General features: G+C 36.4%; 1 protein-coding gene and 1 pseudogene across 1 annotated transcript; one reads left to right on the top strand and one right to left on the bottom strand.

Moving 5' to 3' along the window:
- Positions 1-2,569: 2,569 nt before the first annotated feature.
- LOC138309777 (lactadherin-like) lies at positions 2,570-21,458 on the top strand. The gene is made up of 5 exons (XM_069250988.1): positions 2,570-2,623; positions 15,796-15,971; positions 17,674-17,820; positions 18,651-18,801; positions 20,939-21,458. The coding sequence occupies exons 2-5, from the start codon at positions 15,804-15,806 to the stop codon at positions 21,190-21,192; spliced, it is 720 nt and encodes a 239-aa protein (XP_069107089.1). The 5' UTR covers positions 2,570-2,623; positions 15,796-15,803; the 3' UTR covers positions 21,193-21,458.
- On the bottom strand, positions 11,003-14,801 carry LOC138309554 (integrase/recombinase xerD homolog; annotated as a pseudogene).
- Positions 21,459-21,480: the final 22 nt, after the last annotated feature.

Here is a 21,480-nt window from a genome sequence, read left to right as displayed (position 1 = left end):
GACGCTTTTGATTTTTGTTTCGGAAAGGTAGTGAGACTTTAATCAATTGATTCAATTATAACATGTACTTCTTTATTATCAATTATTCCGTCTTTGCATATTACAGAGTTAGCTCCCTTGTGGGTAGGTATCGATTGTTACGTCATTATTTTGTGAGCGCAATTCACGTCGTTTTCTCCAAAACGTATGACGTTACGCTCGCAAACACATGACGTCACTACCCGCAAGTGCAGATAACTCTGTAATATGCAAATTCGGAAAAGTAATATCAGGGTGTAACTCTATACAGTATATGAATACGTATTTTGTTACAAACTACATGGAGTATTTGTATTGTCTAATCTTCACATGTGTGTGTATCCAAGGGTTACTTTCTCCAACTGACAGTCAACTACAAAGTACTGTTATTCGATTCTTTTGATGTACATCAAAAGACCAAATTACCTTTTGATCTGTGGTCGAAAACAGAGCCTTCAGTTTTGCTATGAACTAGTCCAGGGTGGATATAACGACAATGATAATAACCCTTGGAGTATCAAGGATGATGTGTGTGTTGTTAAACCCACAATGTTACTATTATATGTAAATGGTGAAATGTAGGTGAATATATTTTCTTTACTGATAATGTCATTTATCAAATACCTACTTATGTATACATGAGTAACGTATGTATCCGAGAGAGACTACTCTTTCTTTCTTTATGAATTCATGTATTTCTGTAACTCTTCATTATTAGAGGAAATGAATGAAATAAAAAATGATACTAGTATAATCATTGTTCGAATTCTTGTGGATTTGGGACGTGTTGGATTGGGGGACTAGTACGCCAATATTACATATAAAAAGAGCAATATATCTCTTAAAACTCCAAAGTTAGTGTCAAGTTACAGTAAAGTGCACGCGAATCACTCGGAGCTCCTCGGAGGTAATTAGGTAACTGTCTTACATTGACCTCGGATGTGGCACAAGAACATCTATTTTGAAACTAAGGGACTATTTTCATAACAACTGGTTGCCACCGAGGACACAACATCTCGAAAAGTGTCAGTTCATTGATTCAGTATGTCGTCCGTCTCGAAAGAGAATTTGTTACATTCAATTCCTTAAAATACGACTATAGATGTTCAACATTTCAATAACTATTCATTTTCTTATGCGCGCTTAGGACGTAATGGGTTTTCCGCGGAAGAAAATGTTTCTTACACATTTTACACTTATCACTTCCGGGGCAATGTTTTACATCCGAGGAAGTTCGATTGCATACGGATTAAGGCTATAACTAATTTTGATACTGATACTAATGATCTATATATATATATATTATATCAAGTAAATATAACGACAGTGATAATAACCCCTGGAATATCGCGAATGGAAAAAAGGCTGCGTCTGATGAATGTCCATTGTAAAGATAACCATTAGTTAAGCATAGTATTTCATTAAACTGATTTAGAATTAGATACAAACATAGTATACATTGTACACTGTACAGGGTCTCTTTAAGGTTACACTTTTAAAATGTTATTACGTTTGATAAAAGATAGTTTGGTATATGAAGGTATGTAATAACATAAGAGGATTTCCAAATGTGGATATGATGGATTCGGATATTTTACTCTCATGTCACAAATTGTTGTAAAACCCAAGGCTTTTGCTATGTGAATATGAAGGATAGAGATATTCTACCATCGGGATCACAAAATGTGGTAAAATTAGAGGCTTTCCATATGTGAATATGAAGGATAGAGATATTCTACCATCGGAATCACAAAATGTGGTAAAATTAGAGGCTTTCAATATGTGAATATGAAGGATAGGAATATTTTACTCTCGGGTCACAAATTGATGCGAAACTCGAGGCTTGAAAATGGTACATTGTAATTTTGTTGACGCCGCGAAGTCACAATGCCATATTGCATGGGTACATGTATACACGAGTTTGTTTTATCCGAGGTATATGCGAAAACGTGTTGTGGTATCAATATTGTAAAGCAAGTTTTTGACTCTGCTGAAAAGCATTACCGTCATAATGACAAATTGTAAAGGATGCTGATTTATTTTAATATTTATCGTTCACCAGTACATAACGTACTCTTCACTTTATTGAACTTCATTTCAATAGTCGTACATACATTAGTTGTAAATCAATTGGAATTCAAAGCGATGATACATTTGTGTAATGTGCCAGTATTTACCATGTGACACGAATGTCCATTACAGAAATCAACAAGCGGGTCACGTTTCAGTACTCTAACTGAACAACAGACAATATATGTCTAAGTTAATGTATATAAGCGGACATTAAAAGGATTTGATGCTTTTATTTAACACATCAATTTTTCGGTTTTAGACCTCAGTTCACTTTCCCCGCTCTTTTGCCAATCGAGGTATCAATTTTTTTTCATTAACAGATATTTTAACCTATACACCTATCTTTGTATTTAACACTCATCAATGGGACAGTATTTAATCGATTTTTCCACACACAATGCCTTGTCAATATGTCATATGTAAATAGATACAGATATCACTGTCCTTGTTTATCAAATATCAAATCCATCAACGATGGTGGACCTGCTGGCTGTTCGACAGTTTGTGCTATTCAAACTGCTAGTGACATTATGTAAGTTACCTGTTCTTTTTTAAACTATTTTAGCTCTTCTGCTATTCCAGTAATATTCGGGACTGTAGCGTTCCAAGTAAATAATATTACACAAATAGATATTTTACAGATATCGATGTGGCTATATTTGCTGAATTCCACATTTACATAGAATTAAGTTTATTTGATAGCAATAAGTGTTTTTGTTACTTTATATGACTAAAACCTATACATTATTTTGGAGTAACTTCATGATAATCACAGCAATTATGCATGTATTATGCCATTTTAATCTGTACATTTAATTAAAGCATTGACGTCACATTTAAAAAAAAAAGATTCCATAGGGGTATGAGAACATCTTGTTTGCTTATATGGGGATCAGATAAAAACATAACATCAATGCTTAAAGATACTTCAACACCGTCAGAGGATAAACGATACCATTCATTTGAACAATAATTGGTGTTTAATCGTGTATATATATTTCAAACGAACAAAAAAAAAATATATAAAATATTTTATCTTGTTTTTAGTGCATGCGCAATCAGTACTTCATTCCATATAGGCCATAGTGTCGTTGATTTTTTACGGAACGCATTTAATTGTTTTTGATATTTTTCTATCTTGAAGTATAATAAAAAGCTCAAACCTCACAATGGTGGTAATGGTGTAAATTTAGTAGCTTTTGTAACTGAGGAAAATATTTATTCGTCCGCTTCTGTTTTTGATAGAGAAACATGAGATTCGTCAGCGGTATTGCTTCTATATAATCAATTTTTAAGAGTCATTTTCCAAATCAATAGCAACAACAAAATCTCTATTGTAACGTCATGATAACGTCGGATTTTCGAGTATTGGTATGGAAAAATGGCAAGGCAAATCAAAAGGCAAGTTTTAGTATGAAAGCAAATGCAAAATCAATCAAAATGATTTGTATTTAAGGTATTTTGCAATTATTGTTAGATAAATTCGAGAATGGTTTAGCTTAAAACGTATTTATTTCTGATTGATATATAATTATAAATAACAAACAAATTGCAATGGAAGAATTCAGAAAAGTATGCAATATTTATTTGAACCTGTCTCCTAAGTACATATGTACCGGCTGGTGATATTTTTGCGAGTCAGGACAACAATAGCTTCACTTACACCAACTATTGGACTTTTTTATGTAACATTTACTTACTTAGTAATCTATTCAGGACAACTTAACATCACATGAGGCAAAAGGAATGATTTTTTTTTTGCTTACTGGTATGTTAACTACATTTTTTATATTAAATAACGCGCGTCATGTCGAAATTTTTGTACAAAAATGCAGTTTATACACCAGTAAACACCAAAAATAAATATAATTCATTATCTTTCCATTTCAACCAACAATTTCTTTTAAATTTAGGGTTTCGATAAAAAAAACACCTTTGCTTTTTCTTCGTTATATGACTGTTGTAACAGCCGGTTAATTGATGGGATCTCGGAAACGCCGGCGTCAATTTGGTTTGGCGGAAAATGTTCAGAGAGTACACAAAATATAGTTCCAAGATAAATTCGTCTCTTTCATTCCATTTATACAATATTTCTTAAGTACCTCCTTTTCGGAGGGCTGAAGTTGGTTGCGAGTTCCTAGTTCCGTTTAATAAACGGAACTAGGAACCAGACCCGAGTTCCGTTTAACTTAAACGGAACTAGGAACCAGACCCGAGTTCCGTTTAACTTAAACGGAACTAGGAACCAGACCCGTGTTCCATTTAAGCTTATACGGAACGAGGAACCAGACCCGAGTTCCGTTTAATAAACATACTGGCCAACGAGCGGAGTTCCGTTTATTAGGATTCCTATCTCTAACTGCATGTTCAATTACCTATTATATACAGAAATCGAACTTAGAGCTTCCATGAATAATACAGCACAGAATTAATCTCCTTAACACAAGTTTCCTTAAACGGATCTGACACCTAGACTCCAGTTCCGTTTAACTTAAACGGAACTAGAAACCAGACCCGAGTTCCGTTTAAGCAAATACGGAACTAGGAACCAGACCCGAGTTCCGTTTAACAAACATACTGGCCAACGAGCGGAGTTCCGTTTATTAGGATTCTTATCTCTAACTGCATGTTCAATTACCTATTATATACAGGAATCGAACTTAGAGCTTCCATGAATAATACAGCAAAGAATTAATTTCTTTATCACAAGTTTCCTTAAACGGATCTGACACCTAGACTCCAGTTCCGTTTAACTTAAACGGAACTAGGAACCAGACCCGAGTTCCGTTTAACTTAGACGGAACTAGGAACCAGACCCGTGTTCCGTTTAAGCTTATACGGAACTAGGAACCAGACCCGAGTTCCGTTTAACAAACATACTGGCCAACGAGCGGAGTTCCGTTTATTAGGATTCCTATCTCTTACTGCATGTTCAATTACCTATTATATACAGGAATCGAACTTAGAGCTTCCATGAATAATACAGCACATAATTAATCTCCTTATCACAAGTTTCCTTAAACGGATCTGACACCTAGACTCCAGTTCCGTTTATCTTAAACGGAACTAGGAACCAGACCCGAGTTCCGTTTAAGCAAATACGGAACTAGGAACCAGACCTGAGTTCCGTATAACCCCACGCTTGCATAGACATTTGTAAAGCTCATCTGACCCGACGGGCCTGATATCGAATATAATAATATATGATATCTTATATAATTCGATCAAATTCTGGATGGACCTTGCTCCTTCAATAAATTTTAAATTGGCTTGCCATAGCATTTACTCATTTTAGCTCAACTGGTCCAAAGGACCGAGTGAAGTTATGCGATAACGCGACGTGCGGCGTTCATGAATGAGACCGGAATTCTTTTGAAATTAAATGGAAATTCTTGGCAACAGATCTAGACCGTTTAAGCCCAGTACATACGATTTTTACAGATATCTTTATCTAATCCCCATGGTAAAAGGATTTTATTTTTAATTTTAAATCTAACAATGTTTCATCGAAATATTTAGATTTCCAGATTATTTTTCTCCATTTATTTTTATTTCTATGTGAAGGAGTATTTCAAATTAATATTTTTCTGATATTTTAATATCTTGTTAAATTGATGTGCATTTTATCGAACTGCAAGCATAAACCAAAACTGCCATCGAAATAAACATGTATATTGTACCTATTGATCTTGGTTAAGAATATCCTTCCGTGAGTCAACAAAATAGATCACGAAGAATCACCTGTTTTATGAAGTAATTGTCACAAAAACTCTTACAATTGGAAATAGCAAAACAGGCTCCACGATTTGCTTAATTTTAAATCTCCATCATATAATGATGCTTTCAATATCATATGATTATGAGTGCTAATCAATAGTGGTAGAGAGTCAGTCCCAGCATTTTTACAATTTGGAATTCCCTTAAGGATGCTACCATCGCAATATGAGTACTCTCCCATACTTAATTTCAGAGAAAAAGTCGTTTATATGGAAATAAACAAATTGACCCCTTTTGGCCCCGCCCCTCAGGCCCAAGGGGATAAGCCACACCCTTTTTATAATTTTGTATCCTCACCCCATACAGATACTACCTTTGCAATATGAGTTGTTATATATCGTGCTCAGTTTTAAAGAAGAAGTCTTTTATAAGGAAATTAGAGTTTTTTTCAATGTTAAGCCACTTTCATGATATAATACTTACTATAACTTTAGATTTCAAATTCACTGCATGGATCATTAGGAATTCGTCGACATAGTTGTGAACATGTCTTCCCTAGAGTGCAGAAATCACACTACAACAGCAATTGATGGGACACCAAGCTCCAAACCTCTTGCGGATCAGAATCATTCTGGAATAGAAGCCGAGTGTGTAGTCCATAATAGGCACCTCCTCGACCGCGCCCTTTAAAAGCATGGTCCTTACTTCCTCCCGGATGGAAACTGCCATCTCCGGATCCCCCGAAGAAGGGAAAAAATACATACATTGACACAAAGTGCGGATGCCGCAAGTATGGAATGCCAAACCGCTCCTTCACTACAGAAAAGGCTCAAGGGTCCTGGGTTATATCCTTCCATTGACTCTAGAAAGAAGGTGGACTGACGATCTCCTACAGGAAGATGAAAACGAGGAATATCGAGACCTTCACAGATGGAGAATTGTTGCCTTACCCAAACCCTAATTTACGAGAGGAGGACTTGAATCTGAGACTGGCTGAATTCTCAAGAACAGACCTTTCGTATGGAACGATCAAGGGCGGAGAGACGAATCAGGAACTTTTCGTCTTGTCCCAATGATGGTTTGTACTCTTCCTACCCTTCCCAATGTTACCATTGAAATAAGGCTTTGACTTCGGTCGCATATAACAGTGGGAGCAGAATTTCTAGCCTTCTTTTTTGGTGGTGCTGAACTCTGTGAGGTAATGGCCTTCAACGTCTGAATTCTCTTCAAAAAAGGCAGAAGGGACCACGTCTGACATTGACGAGTAATGACACCTTCGAAGAAGCCAATCCTCTCAATGTCCTGTTCAGGGCTGAAGTTTTCAAGTTTATATATGACATTCTGGATGGAGGGACGCAATCAGCCTCTCCATCGTGTGGTGCTCCTTGAAGCCGAACACTACCTGGTTCATTGACAAAGTTTCCAGAGTTCAACACTCAAGCTTAGCAGGCAAAGAGGACGGCAGTCTATCGTGTATTGCATAACCAGGGGCTTGAACCTTTGACCAAAACTGAGGTGCAATAGGGCTAACTTAAGCGTGCGAGATGAGGAAAAATACTTCTTTATAACTCGAGTTAAGATATGAATGCCATTGACCACTTTTCCTTGTTAAATAAACACCCGTCATATTGTCCAATGAAAATGTCCAGTTAAACATCTTATTACACGTGGGAATCATAATAAACGAACTCATTGGTCAGTAAAAGCACGTGAACTGAATATGGAATTTGATTGCGTTGGGTTAAAAGGAACTCGGGTCTAATTCCTAGATTCGTATGATCTTAAACGGAACTCGGGCATGGTTTTTCGACTCCGTTTCTACGCTATATTGAGTTTTTCTGTGATTATATGTTCCTAAAGGTTCCGAAGACGATTACTGTAAAATACTAGAACACTGACACGTCAAAATATGCCCCGCTCAAGATGGGATTAGGAAAAGTAATATCTTGACAATGAAATGTACAATTGAAGCTCTGATTTCGAAATGATTGATGACAGTATATATTACAAGATATCTTAGAGGATTCTTGGCGCGTACCAAAGAATGATGTATGTCTGACGAAAGAGGAATATTTTCTCTGCTTTTTAAACAATAAATATTAAAATCCAAGATGGCTGCCTCTTGGCCATCTTGTTGATTTTGTTTGATTGAGTTGTATGGTATCTTGTTGATAGATCGGTTCAAAAATGCCTTATACGCAACTAAGAACCTAGGGGAAACCAACCTCTGAAATTTCAGACAGATCCCTTTGGTGCTTAATAGAGATAGATATCTTCAACTACCAAAATCAAAGGTGTTTCTCTGTCGGCCATCATATTGACCGATTGGCCCAAAAATGTAATATGCAGAACAAGGGCACTAAGGTAACCTACATCTGCAATTTAAGACTTCTTGGTAACAAAAAAAAAAGAACTAAAAAAGGACAGGCGGACGGACGGACGGACGTACAGACAGACGGACAGATAGACCGACAACCTGATTACTATAAGGCACCCGTATTGCGATACGGGGCACTATTAAGCATCATGATATTCATTAAAGTCTTTAAAGGCAATGTATAGGCCAACATCGGCTTAAACAGAACTAGGAACTGGTTCTTAGATCCGCATAATATTAAACAGAATAGAACAGGTCTCGTTGTCGACTTCGTGTAAAGAAATCTACACTGAAATGATTTTTACTTTGATTACTTGGTCCTGAAATTTCAAAGACAATTCCTGTAAAATAAATCTAAAAAAGTCACATCTATGCAAGCGTCGGCTCTAAACTGACCTCGTGTCTGGTTCCTAGTTCCGATCAAATTAACGGAACTCGAATATGGTTCCTAGTTCTGTTTGAGCCTAAACGGAACCAGGGTCTAGGTGTCAAACCCGTTGAAGAAATTCTGTGTTGTATTATTCATGGAAGCTTTAAGTTCGATTCCTGTATTACAATGGTAATTAAACATCTCAATAGAGGTAGAAATTCTAATAAATGGAACCCGGCTGGTTGACCAGTATTTGTGTTAAACGGAACTCGGGTCTGGTTCCTAGTTCCGATTTAGTTAAACGGAACTGGTGTCTAGGTGTCAAACCCGCTGAAGAAATTCTGTTATATAGATTAATTAAGTGTTGTATTATTCATTGAAGCTTTACGTTCGATTTTAGAATTATAATGGTAATTAAACATCTTATTACAGGTAGAAATTTTAATAAACGGAATCCGGCTGGTTGACCAGTATTTGTGTTAAATGGAGCTAGGGTCTGGTTCCTAGTTCCTTTTAAGCAAAACGGAACTGGGGTCTAGGTGTCAGATTCGTTTAATAAAATCTGTGTTATAGAGATTAATTCTCTGTTGTATCATTCCTGAAAGCTCAGAGCTAGATTGCTTTATATCATTTGAATTTAATATCTTATACGATGCAGAAATCCTAATAAACGGAACTCGACTCATTGACCAGTATATTTGTGTTAAACGGAACTCAGGTCTGGTTTCTAGTTCCGTTTAAACTAACTAGGGCCTGGTTCCATGTTCCGTTTAAGTTAAACGGAACTCGGGTCTGGTTCCTAGTTCCGTTTAAGCAAAACGGAACTAGGATTTAGGTGTCAGATCCGTTTAAGAAAATCTGTGTTATAGAGATAAATTAAATAAATTGTATCGTTCCTGAAAGCTCAGAGCTAGATTCCTGTATAACATATGTAATTTAATATCTTATAAGATGTAGAAATCCTAATAAACGGAACTCGACTCGTTGGCCAGTATGTTTGTTAAACGGAACTCGGGTCTGGTTCCTAGTTCCGTATAAGCTTAAACGGAACTCGGGTCTGGTTCCTAGTTCCGTATAAGCTTAAACGGAACTCGGGTCTGGTTCCTAGTTCCGTTTAAGTTAAACGGAACTGGAGTCTAGGTGTCAGATCCGTTTAAGGAAACTTGTGATAAGGAGATTAATTCTGTGCTGTATTATTCATGGAAGCTCTAAGTTCGATTCCTGTATATAATAGGTAATTGAACATGCAGTTAGAGATAGGAATCCGTATAAACGGAACTCCGCTCGTTGACCAGTATGTTTGTTAAACGGAACTCTGGTCTGGTTCCTAGTTCCGTATAAGCTTAAACGGAACTCGGGTCTGGTTCCTAGTTCTGTTTAGGTTAAACGGAACTCGGGTCTGGTTCTTAGTTCTGTTTAAGTTAAACGGAACTCGGGTCTGGTTCCTAGTTCCGTATAAGCTTAAACGGAACTCGGGTCTGGTTCCTAGTTCCGTTTATTAAACGGAACTAGGAACTAGGAACTCGCAACCAACTTCAGCCCTCCTTCATTTTCTGACTATATTCCGGTGTGTGTATTCTTACGCGGCAACCTCTGCGTTACGGTTGGTGAGGTTATATAGCAAAGTGAAAACAGAAATGTAAACACATGTATATATAATTATTTAAAATTATTACACTTATTAAAGTAGCATTCGGGCAGCCCCCAATGATTATCCAAGCGAGATTCAAAAATATATGTACATTTGTATTTGAAATTGTCAAGATATACAATGACCTGACATTTGGGGGATATCTCGAGGAATATTTCGGATTCGTATTCAGTGGTATCATTTATAGCTCATCTCCTAAAGAAGATAATTTGACTACTCTGCCATGTGCCATTTTCACTTCGATTCGCTGCTACCAATCCGCGCTTCTGACTGGTAAAACGTAGTACGGTCCATTCGAGTTTGATAGATATTTATGATTGTCTGAACGTTTGTTGGTACATATAATGGCAAAACATCAGGTTTAAGACCCCGTTTAAAGTAGTGATTTTTTTATGCCTATCTATCACTTCTTAACCGTACTTGAACATAACTTATTTACTTAAAAATGTCTATGCATCCGTCTAAACCTAAGATCACTTCTGATAGGAAAAACTCTAACTCTTGTATCAATGAATTTACTTGTATTTATTGATAACTAGCGATAGGTATACGCCGACACAATTTACAAATATTCAAACTCAATCTCTCATCCACATCGTACTATAAACCTACATTAATCCCCACTGTGCAAATCATAAGCATTATGAAATACAAACCAATACAACTTGCTTAAATGTATATCTTCTAAAAAATATAAATATATATAAAATATACAATTGTTAATTCTCAATAACACGTGTGTCGCCTCTGGTCTACCCTCGCTGAATGACACACGTTGTACCTAACACCGTGAACTGTACGTGCAAACACCCTTGCGCCACCTATGAGAAAACTCGCAACATAAGGGAAAATAATTTCCGTCTAATTCGCTCCGCTCAAACCACGGAAATTTTATTTCCCTTGGCCACTGCATCACTTCTCATAGGAAAAACTCTAACTCTTGTATCAATGAATTTACTTGTATTTATTGATAACTAGCGATAGGTATACGCCGATGAATCTAAAAGAACGGGAATCGGAAAATATCGTTTATAAATCTTTATAAACCTAAACTTTGAGAAACAAGTAATCTCTCACAAAAAGAATCTTTGACATAACCATCTTTAGCGTTTTCACTAACCCATCTACCATGTCGTTTAAAAAGTCTATCTCCTATTCCTCGATTTGCAGCTGCAGTAGCTCCCCCAGAACGCAAAGAATGTAGACAATATTTCGATATATCATCGACATGGGGCTTGAAAGCTTCTATAAACAATTCGCGTAAAAGTAGTGTAAGACATCACTTTTTTGTCGTTCCTTAACTTATAACCTTCTTTCAAAGCACTCAAATTACACAACAAATGTACATCATCACTCTCATCCACACCGAGCCATTCAAAATAACGTTCAATATTAACAACTGGACACAACTTGGTCCCTGTCCGTGAAATAACAATCCAAGCACCATCTCGGTACTTATCAGTCTTACTAGATTCCATAAACACGTGCATATGCGTGGAATCTATTACAATATCAGACCGTTTAATTTTCAATAACTCTTCACTGCGTAAAAATCCCGCGTATCCCAATAAAGAAGCACATATGATACGTTGATTTTTACTATTACCCTCCATGAATAGAAAATCAAACGTATCACTCAACATACGAATGGTTACAGGTTCCTTCTTAATCACTGGACGAGCCAATTTCCGCTTGCCGGCCTCCAGGATATTCACAACTAATTTAGAGTCAGTTGGAGATTTAAAATAAAAAATATCATGAAACCATTTTAAACTATAAAACACGTTAACCAATGGACTAGGTGAATTTGCGGTTTGAATAATGGAAGTCAAATAAATTGCTACATGCAAAGGTTTTGCCGGTAAGGTGTCCTCCAATTTTATACCAGAATTGATGTCACACTTTTTCCATCTAAGAAATCCCCTCTTATAAGCCTTGCATGTATTCACAGCTCGAAAATTCTCCAAAAGCTCAGGTATCTGGGTCACCTTATCCAGCAGCACCTCTGGCAATTCATTGATCTCCCGACCGAAGCTCTGCAAAAATAGACGTATAAAGAAAAATACATTATAAGATATATACATATATGTACACACGACTATCTTTCAACCTTATGAAAAATATTTTTAAACACCAATTTGAATCCATAGTGTAATATCGATGTAATATTATAATACTACTTCCTATATTAACAGATTTCTCCGAAACAATCTCGGACATATTATCATGGCTTGTCAGCCTGTACATTTATTACTGTCACACATATTATCATGGCTTGTCAGCCTGTACATTTATTACTGTCACACATATTATCATGGCTTGTCAGCCGAGATAATCTCCAATTATCCCAGCAATTATCAAGGCAGCCACGCCTAGCATATAGCATCAGCCAATTCAAAATCTCAATTTCAATGCTAACATTTTGAATTTAAGATCCTCCACTCCAAAAATTCCACTTCCGTTTTTACACGGAACGTAAAATTCCCTAAACGACGGTAACTCTAGACAATCCACTACATTTCTAATAAATGTACTACTTGTAGAATTACTACACACGAGTGGCCAAAAACTCGCAGATCTCCACATAGGTGCCACCAATACACCTGACGCATGCGTACGCATCATCTGCCTTAACACTCTGGGAATCAAAAATAGGTGGAACAAACAGGCCGAATTTTTCTGTCCAACTTACAGTGAAAGCATCCATACCGGCAGAGTTTTCATTCCAAAATCTAGAATAAAATAATGTCTTTTTTGTGTTATGATCTGAGGCAAACCAATCTACTTCTAAACAGCCCCACTTTGCTTCAATAATATCTAACAACTCAAAAGATATACCCCAATCATCTCGGTCTACAATACGAGATAAATAATCAGCTCTGTCATTGAGACTCCTGGGTAACCATTCCATTTCAATCGATATTGATTTTGAAATACAAACTCGATAAATCTCAATCGCTACATCCTGTAACTCGCCTTTCATCGAACTTTTATGAACTATACTACAGACACCTGCATTGTCTGAAAACCATTTCAATCTGTGTTCCTCTAATTGTCCCTTCAAAGAAATTAAAACCCTCAACACAGCTACCAACTCTCTCCAAGTAGACGATTTTTTTACTTTCATCTACAGACCACATCCCATGAGCTACACTATCAACTGTATTCACTTCATAACCGGCAAATCCCGTTCCGCTTGCGTCACTATAAATAATTTTGGAACAAACCCCTGTGTCACGCAATCGTCTGGAATTAAGTTTACTTAAAGTTTGTTTCCAAAACTGAAGTTGAACAATACTATCCTCAGACAATTTGATATACGAATTCCAACTATACGCTGTATGTACATCCATAGATAGATACCGAGTCATAATCTGCGAAACATTTCCTATCACTACGTTCATAGAAATGATCTGCCCTACGAAACTAGCAACTTTTCTCACCTGTACTCGGTTACTCTTCTGAATACTGCCCTCAAGTTCAGCCACTGTAGCTAAAACCTTATCAACTCTACGGACAGGAATGTGCATTAACCCGTTTAACGCATCCAAGATCACACCTAAAAATTCTAATTCCTGTGTAGGTACCCACAAAGATTTTTCTGCTTTAGGTACAAAACCGGATTTCAACAAATCCTCCTTAATCTCATCTGCTGCTATTTGAGTGAGAAAAGCATTAGGACCGCAACCAAATCCATCGTCAAGAAACATAACAATCAGCTTACTCTCACCTCTCCATTTAGCCACCAGTGGCCTTGTTATTTTCGTAAAAATATAAGGAGCCTTTGATAAGCCGAACTGTAAAACCAAAAATTTGAAATAAACAATTTGACCGTCCATCAGCCAAGAAAACCCCAAATATTCAGTATGAGGCCCATAGATATCCACAAAATGATACGCTGAATGTATGTCAAATTTAAACATAAAAAATCCCTGTTCTAAATACATCAGAGCCAGTCTCAAATCTTCAAATTTTACAGACTGTTTCCACAAATGTTTATTGATCGACCTCAAATCTAAAATCAGTCTCTTTTTCTTGTTATTTTGTATAGATACAGTTAACGGGTTTACTACCGTTGGTACATGATCACATTTTCCCACTAAACCCCTATCTAACAAATCTTTAATAGCTTGCACCACAAACTCCTGCTCATTCAAAGCTGACTTATAATTGTTTAAAATTAAACTATCTGGCTGAGAATAAAAAGGAATTTTATATCCGTTAAAAATAGTATCCTTAATAAAATCACAAGCCCCTATTTCCTGCCAAAAATCTATATGTCTTTTTAACCTTCCTTTAACAATAATATGTTTTTGTCCTTCCTCATATTCATAATAATCATGGGTAAAAATACTATCATCAATAATCTTATACTCTTCTTTAAAACTGTCTGAATCCACGTTATCTGCGCACGCGCCATCACTTTTTAGTTCCCACCGATTGGTCCGTTACTGCTCTGTTGGGTCCAATATGGGGACAGTCATTCCGGAAGTGGTTCCACTCTCCGCAACTATAGCAGGCTCCACTTCTGGGCCCGCTGAACATACGAAAGGGCTGATCCATTCTGTACCCAGACCTGACCGGTCCAAATCCATTTGCTCCCATAGTTGCCTGTCCATTCCAATTAAACATAGAAACACTGCTCCCACCATTAAAATTAACATCTTGAGTATGGCGTTTTCCTTGACCTGGTTTTTTAAGTCTATCTTTTTTTCCTCTTAACGGCCCTAGCCTCTGCTCGATGAATCTTGTTCTCATCCTCTGAATCACTGGCCACCGGATTACTCTCATATTGCCGGACTGTCTCCCAGCCACCTTCGGAAGTATCCGCGATACGAATAAGTTTGTTTCGCTGTTTAAGTTTGTCCTCACACTCTGACAATACTTCTTTCAAATAATCAACTTTCCCGTTCTCCTTGAAAGCCCACTGTGCTTGCTTTACAATATCAAGTATTTCATTGTTAAATAGGTACTGTTTCTTATTTCCTTCGTATTTCCACGAAAGTTCAGTTTTAGTTTTCAACTTTTTGACTTCGGCAACTACCGTCTGGGACTTACCACGCACCGGCTCCTTCAATTCATTCAATTCAATTTTCTGGCTTCTAAATTCACTCAAAATCTGTTTAAGAGTGGTCGAAACCTCAGACTCGCTTCCAATATGAGCACTTCCACTTTCCATACCAGCATTTATAAAAAATATACAATTGTTAATTCTCAATAACACGTGTGTCGCCTCTGGTCTACCCTCGCTGAATGACACACGTTGTACCGAACACCGTGAACTGCACGTGCAAACACCCTTGCGCCACCTATGAGAAAACTCGCAACATAAGGGAAAATAATTTCCGTCTAATTTGCTCCGTTCAAACCACGGAAATTTTATTTGACTCGTAGATTGTTGTGTTGTTTCAGTTCTTTTTATGGCCTAGAAAATAATGTCATCAAATAACCATGCATAGACATTTTATAACAACTAAGTTATATTCCAGTACACCTAAAAAGTGATAGATAGGCACACAAAAACCAATCAGCACAGCCATTTAATTACTTTATTGACGTCATCGGGTTTTGTTCATGATTATTTTCCAGTGCGATGCATGCCAAGCAGTTCTTGTAATTTTAGCCTGGTGACGGGCCCACACGGCGTATCTGACGATGCGCTCTCCGCGTCTTCAACACATAGTCACTGCCAATTAGCGAAAATGAGAATTAACAGTGATGATGCCTGGTGTCCACTATCAACAAACAATGGGGAATACGTCCAGGTATAGCATCCTCGATACCCCAGGGGTTCCGATCACATACGATCTCTACACCCCAGGACTATCTCATAGTAAACCCGGAGTCAACAGAACAGGTAATTTAGTCCTTTGATACACGTCAAGAGAGTCGTACACTGTGGTCGACTGTGTGGCTTTGATGTTAGGCGTCGCTCTCTCTGTAGTCTTTAAAAGAAGTCTTTGCAGACCTGTGATTTATTCATACTTTTTCTCCTGAGCTGTCTTCAGTTTTACTATGAGATAGTCCTGGGGTGGATACAACGGTAGCGTTTGTAACCACTGGAAGGTCGAGGATGAGGTATGGTAGACTGCTCAATGTCATTGATTTACCATGATGCCTAATTAGGTTATGCATTAAAGGCCCACTACCTTTCCCGAGCAAACCATAAAGGTTTCTTAAAAACATTAATAACATCAGAAAATATATACCGATGGCCTAAGATGAGGTTAAAACACCAAACATATGCACGATATCCTGCGTAATATATGATAACAGTGGAGAGTCGTTTCGCTGTTTTGCCGTCCGACACAGTGATAGTCAACTACCGCGCAGTATTTAGGACGACGGCGGGAAACATAAGACGACCCGCGTTATAAAAAATAACATTTTATTATTTTAATTAAATTGTTCAGAAGGTGATGATACGTGTATTATTAACGGTAAGTTAATAACTTTTGCGACTCTACAAAATTATCGATCTCGTTTTACATTCCTATTTTAAAAATTAAAAGCCGTTTCGGAAAGGTAGTGGTCCTTTAATGGGTCTATCAGAAAAAAAAGCATTGCTGACAGATAGCTAGCCCTGATGTTGATAATTAAAGTGAGTTGTTGCTATGTAGACATTAAGAATATTTTTTTTGTGTGAGTGATATATTTAAAAAGATGAATGAAAGAATGGAAAATTTCAATATATCATGTTAGCTGCTATATTGTAGCTCAAAAGACTTTTTAGACAGAAAATGCTTTCGCCTTTAGAGCTACAATTGGTTCCTATTACTGCTAATGGAGCAAAATAACGATTATGTAAACCACTGTGAAACGTTTGCTTGCATTTTATCGTACTTATTTGATATCGCACATATGAAGGTCTTTCTGAAGTGAATTTATACAAGTCCACAATGCTGAATCTGACGTCTTGCGAGCTGTACAGAAGGTATTAAGAATGGTAGTTATGTTTGTTTTTGACGAAAGTATTATATAAATGTATGTATATGCATAAAGTACTTGGAAACCTACAAAAAGTATAGAAAACTGTACCCGAGTGACTTTCGGAGGCAATACCCCACTACGACACATTGGGACAAAGTCGTACTCGGCCAAAAGGTATAGTAGATCGGGTACGTATATTCGTTCTAATACAATGTACTATGCTAGACGCCACGATCCCTCTGGGATCTCTTATTCAAAAGCATACACATTTTCATTTCATTTAAAAATATCTTATTAAATCCAAACATATAATTTGGATTGGTCAAAGCCTATATACGCCCTGTCCACATTACATGATTACATGCACATTTTAAAAGCAGATCTGCACTGGATTGGCTCTTTTAAATAACATTTATTTTGTTTAGGATTGACACAAAACGTCAATTTCATGCTAAAGAAGAACTGTTATGTTTACAGGAGTCTGTAAGTGCAATGTTCTGCCAATTTCACTTTTTCATTTTCATTTGAAATCCAAAGGTGGAATTGAAGACCAAATCCCAAATTAAGGAAATCCAAACGCGTGGTCGTGGAGTATCCAATCAATGGGTTTCTTCCTACAGTGTGAGTTGCAGTATGGACGGAATTACGTACACACCTATACTGGATAATGACGGAGATATCAAGGTAATCAAATAATGTAAAACCTGTCCTAAGCGACCACCTAGCTATCAAGACCACTGCCTTATTAAGACTATTTTTCTAGTGATCTAAATGGCCTATTTCAAACCTGCTCAATAAAACCACTTATCTAGGGCTCTGCATGACCAGTTTCAACACAATTCATTTTGTGACCAACTCCTAAATAAGCCCTCTTGCTTAGGGTTCAAATTGACAAATTGTAACAAAAATTCAACCTGTGTATAAGTACTTCTGGCGAAATAAGACCACTTTTAAAAATGACATATTGTATTACAATTAACCTGTGTATAACGACCACCTGCTAAATAAGACCACTTTTCTAGGGTTCAAATATGACCGATTTCAACACAAGTCAACCTGTGTATAACGACCACCTGCTCAATAAGACCACTTTTCTAGGGTTCAAATATGACCGATTTCAACACAAGTCAACCTGTGTATAAAGACCACCTGGTCATATAGACAAATTTTTCATATGTGTTTATAACCAGGATTGACTGTAGAAATATATATAGAATTAAGAGGAAAAACAAAGGCCAAGAAAGAGATGTAGGTCAGGTGCCCTTTTTGTTCAGCAAGTAGTTGTACTAAAGCTGCTTCGCCTTTTCCAACGACATTAGGTCTCAGACAACAGTTTTATCCACATATTCAAACTAGCACATAATGACATCAATCCCAGTAAATGTTACTGATCAAATCCTTACCTCATTGAAAAGACTTGGTTAGCATATTTTAATGATTACCTTGTAAGATTCTGTTCATCATCATCTCGTGTATAACATTTAATAACCCGTTTAAACTTCAATCTTCTAAAGGTGTTTCCCGGCAATACCGACAGTAACACGCTTGTTTCCAACACTATTGAAGGGGAGATCATTGCCAAGTTTATCCGGGTCACATCTTTGAGTGGAAATATGCGAAATTCGATGAGACTTGAAGTAAAGGGATGTTCCGCCTGTTTTTCTAGTAGGTATCCCGAAACGAATTCATATGTCTTGGGGAGATGTTGTTACATTTTACGTGTTGTCGATACTTAAAGATGCCCCATCGCCGTCAGAGCATAAATGATATTCATCATCTGAACAATAATTGATGTTTAATCGTGTATATATATGCATAATTAACATAAAAAAATAACATGAAATAATTTATTTCGCCTTTGGTGCATGCGCAATCATTACTTCATTCCATATAAGATATAGTGCCACGGATTTTTTCGGGATGCAATTAATTATTTTTCATATTTTTAGCATGAAGTAAAATAAGAAGCTCAAAATTTTCAATGGTGGAAATGGTGTAAAGTAAGTAACTTTTGAAACTTAAAGAAAAATACTAAATCGTCTGCTCCTGTTTTTGATAGTGAAAAAATACCATTTGTCAGCGGTGGAGCATCTTTAAAGATGCTCAAGCGCTGACAGAGCATAAATAATGTATATCATTTTGACATAATTGATATGCTTAAACGTGTACATATATATCTAGATACTACAAAAATACATTGGTGACCTTAATATCATACAAGTGAGTGTTCCTCTAAGTGATTTATAATTTATTCTTTGATTTTTCTAGAGTGTTTAAAGATGAAATTGATTATTTGAAATACTTTTTAAATATATTGAAATAAAAGGGAAAAAAGTTCAAGCTTTTCAATGATAGTACAATTATAGTGTAAAGAAAGTAACTTTTGTTACTGAATATTACTAATCCATGTGCTCCTGTTTTTAATAGACAAACTATACAATTCGTGGGCGGTGTAGCATCTTTCATTTTGATAACGTATGACGTGAAATGTTCACAATGTAACAATTATCAAAAAGTAACCACTACAATTAAGCATTGAAGTCACTATTTTTTAATTTCATCGGGGTATTCACATAGTTGGCAAACAAAGTTTCTTTCATACCCCGATGAAATTAAAAAATAGTGACATCAATGCTTATAATTGATTTTGCAGGCTACTTTATAAACTGAAATACGTATACGCGTACGATTCCATAGATTTTTTTACAAGGGATTATTTTTTCCAAATCAATACGCAACGTCAATGTTTCTATTGTGAAGTCACGATAACATCAGGTTTTGGCGCCATTCTCTGATTTTTTTTCATCGTGGAATGAAAAAAATGAATAGGCCAATCAGAAAGCCAGAAACAAAGAGAAAATTAATTATTTGATATTTAAGGCAATTAAAACTTGAGGGGAAAGGGTGTATTGTCGATAAGCCAAATAGATTTGATAAATAGCATTAGTATGCACCGGCTAGTCTTATTCGTATACTTTCATTATAACAATTATCATTCGCTTTGTCTCACAAATATATATAAAACAGCACGGACTCTTTAAGATATCCAGATGGAAAGTAAACTCATTTAATTAAAGATGCTCCATCGCTGTCAAATTCAAATTGTATTTTTCTCTATAAAAAACAGGAACAGACGAATTAGTATTTTTCTTCAGTTGCAAAAGTTACTTAATCTACACTATTACCACCATTGGAAAGTTTGAGCTTCTAAGTTTATTTAAAGATAATAATACTAAAATGATTAATTGCATCCCGAAAAAATCCATGGCACTATGTCCTATATGGAATGTAGTACTGATTGCGCATGCACCGAACGCAATTAAAATTATTTCTTATTTTTTGTGTTAATCAGACATATAGATACACGATTAAACACTGATTATAGTTCAAAGGAAGATAATCGTTTTTGGTCCGTCGGCGATGGAGCATCTTTAAGATGCTTCATGTCCATTGTGATGGTACTATTACTAACCATCTTTCATGTAAATTACAATTTATTAGAAAGGATATAAGGTAGCGCAATTCTGTGTTTCAAATCCCGGAAATATCCTTTATATAAAATATAGGGCTGTACATGAATTAGCGTTTCAAAGACAACGCGAAAAGCGCTAAATTAAAAATACTGCTAAAATAAGTATATTAACAGTATATGAAATTATTCGAACTCGCTCTTTAGAATATCTTCAGAAAATTCATACTCGTTAAATTAAATTTCTTTTTGTCCCATTTGAGCAGTTATATTATTAATACTATCTACATGTATTTGTACATTACTAACGGTATTATTGTCATGTAATGCCAGGTTTATGCAGTAAGTGGATAGCTAAACGAGGATCCGCAAGCGATGTGCTGCAAATTATCGAGGATACGGACGCTTCTAACCAAGGAACGTGTGGGATTAAATGTTACAGGTGGTCGGGATGTGAAGGTTTCCTGTTTGAACCAGGTTTTACTCGATGTAGATTGTTGAATTCGAATTCAAGTGTCTCGACAGAAACTGTGAATCTCGATGGAGTCTGGTACTTTGTGAAAAACCTAAATAGTACTACTTTCTAAGGATTTTGAAAGATTTAATTAAAGTGATAACTTGGGTGGTATTAAGTTACCAGATACCAACAATTACTGGCATGGCCAACAGTTTAACAACGTTATCGTAGTTTTTAACGTCCAGACACGGCAAAAATATGTTTGTCAGGATGTAAACAGTCCAGTGGAGCTCTCCAGGACCTTGGTTTGGGTAATCAATGTAACGCATTGCAAATCAGACAATGTCGCTTTTCAATGTTTATTCTTGAATACAGTAAAAATACAAATGAACCTCATCGACCCAAAGTCATATAATGT

The sequence above is a fragment of the Argopecten irradians genome, chromosome 15 (genome assembly GCF_041381155.1).
Source record: "Argopecten irradians isolate NY chromosome 15, Ai_NY, whole genome shotgun sequence".
In the NCBI taxonomy this organism is placed as follows: Eukaryota; Metazoa; Mollusca; class Bivalvia; order Pectinida; family Pectinidae; genus Argopecten; species Argopecten irradians.
The sequence above is the reverse complement of the archived record's forward strand: the minus strand, read 5'-3'. Positions and strand labels throughout refer to the sequence as shown.

What these genes read in the sequence shown, in the direction of transcription:
- LOC138309777 (XM_069250988.1), top strand. Translation starts at nt 15,804, where the DNA reads ATGCCAAGCAGTTCTTGTAATTTTAGCCTGGTGACGGGCCCACACGGC. An exon ending in ACAATGGGGAATACGTCCAG is followed by an intron (nt 15,972 to 17,673) that starts GTATAGCATCCT and finishes TGAAATCCAAAG; the next exon opens with GTGGAATTGAAGACCAAATC. An exon ending in ATAATGACGGAGATATCAAG is followed by an intron (nt 17,821 to 18,650) that starts GTAATCAAATAA and finishes AATCTTCTAAAG; the next exon opens with GTGTTTCCCGGCAATACCGA.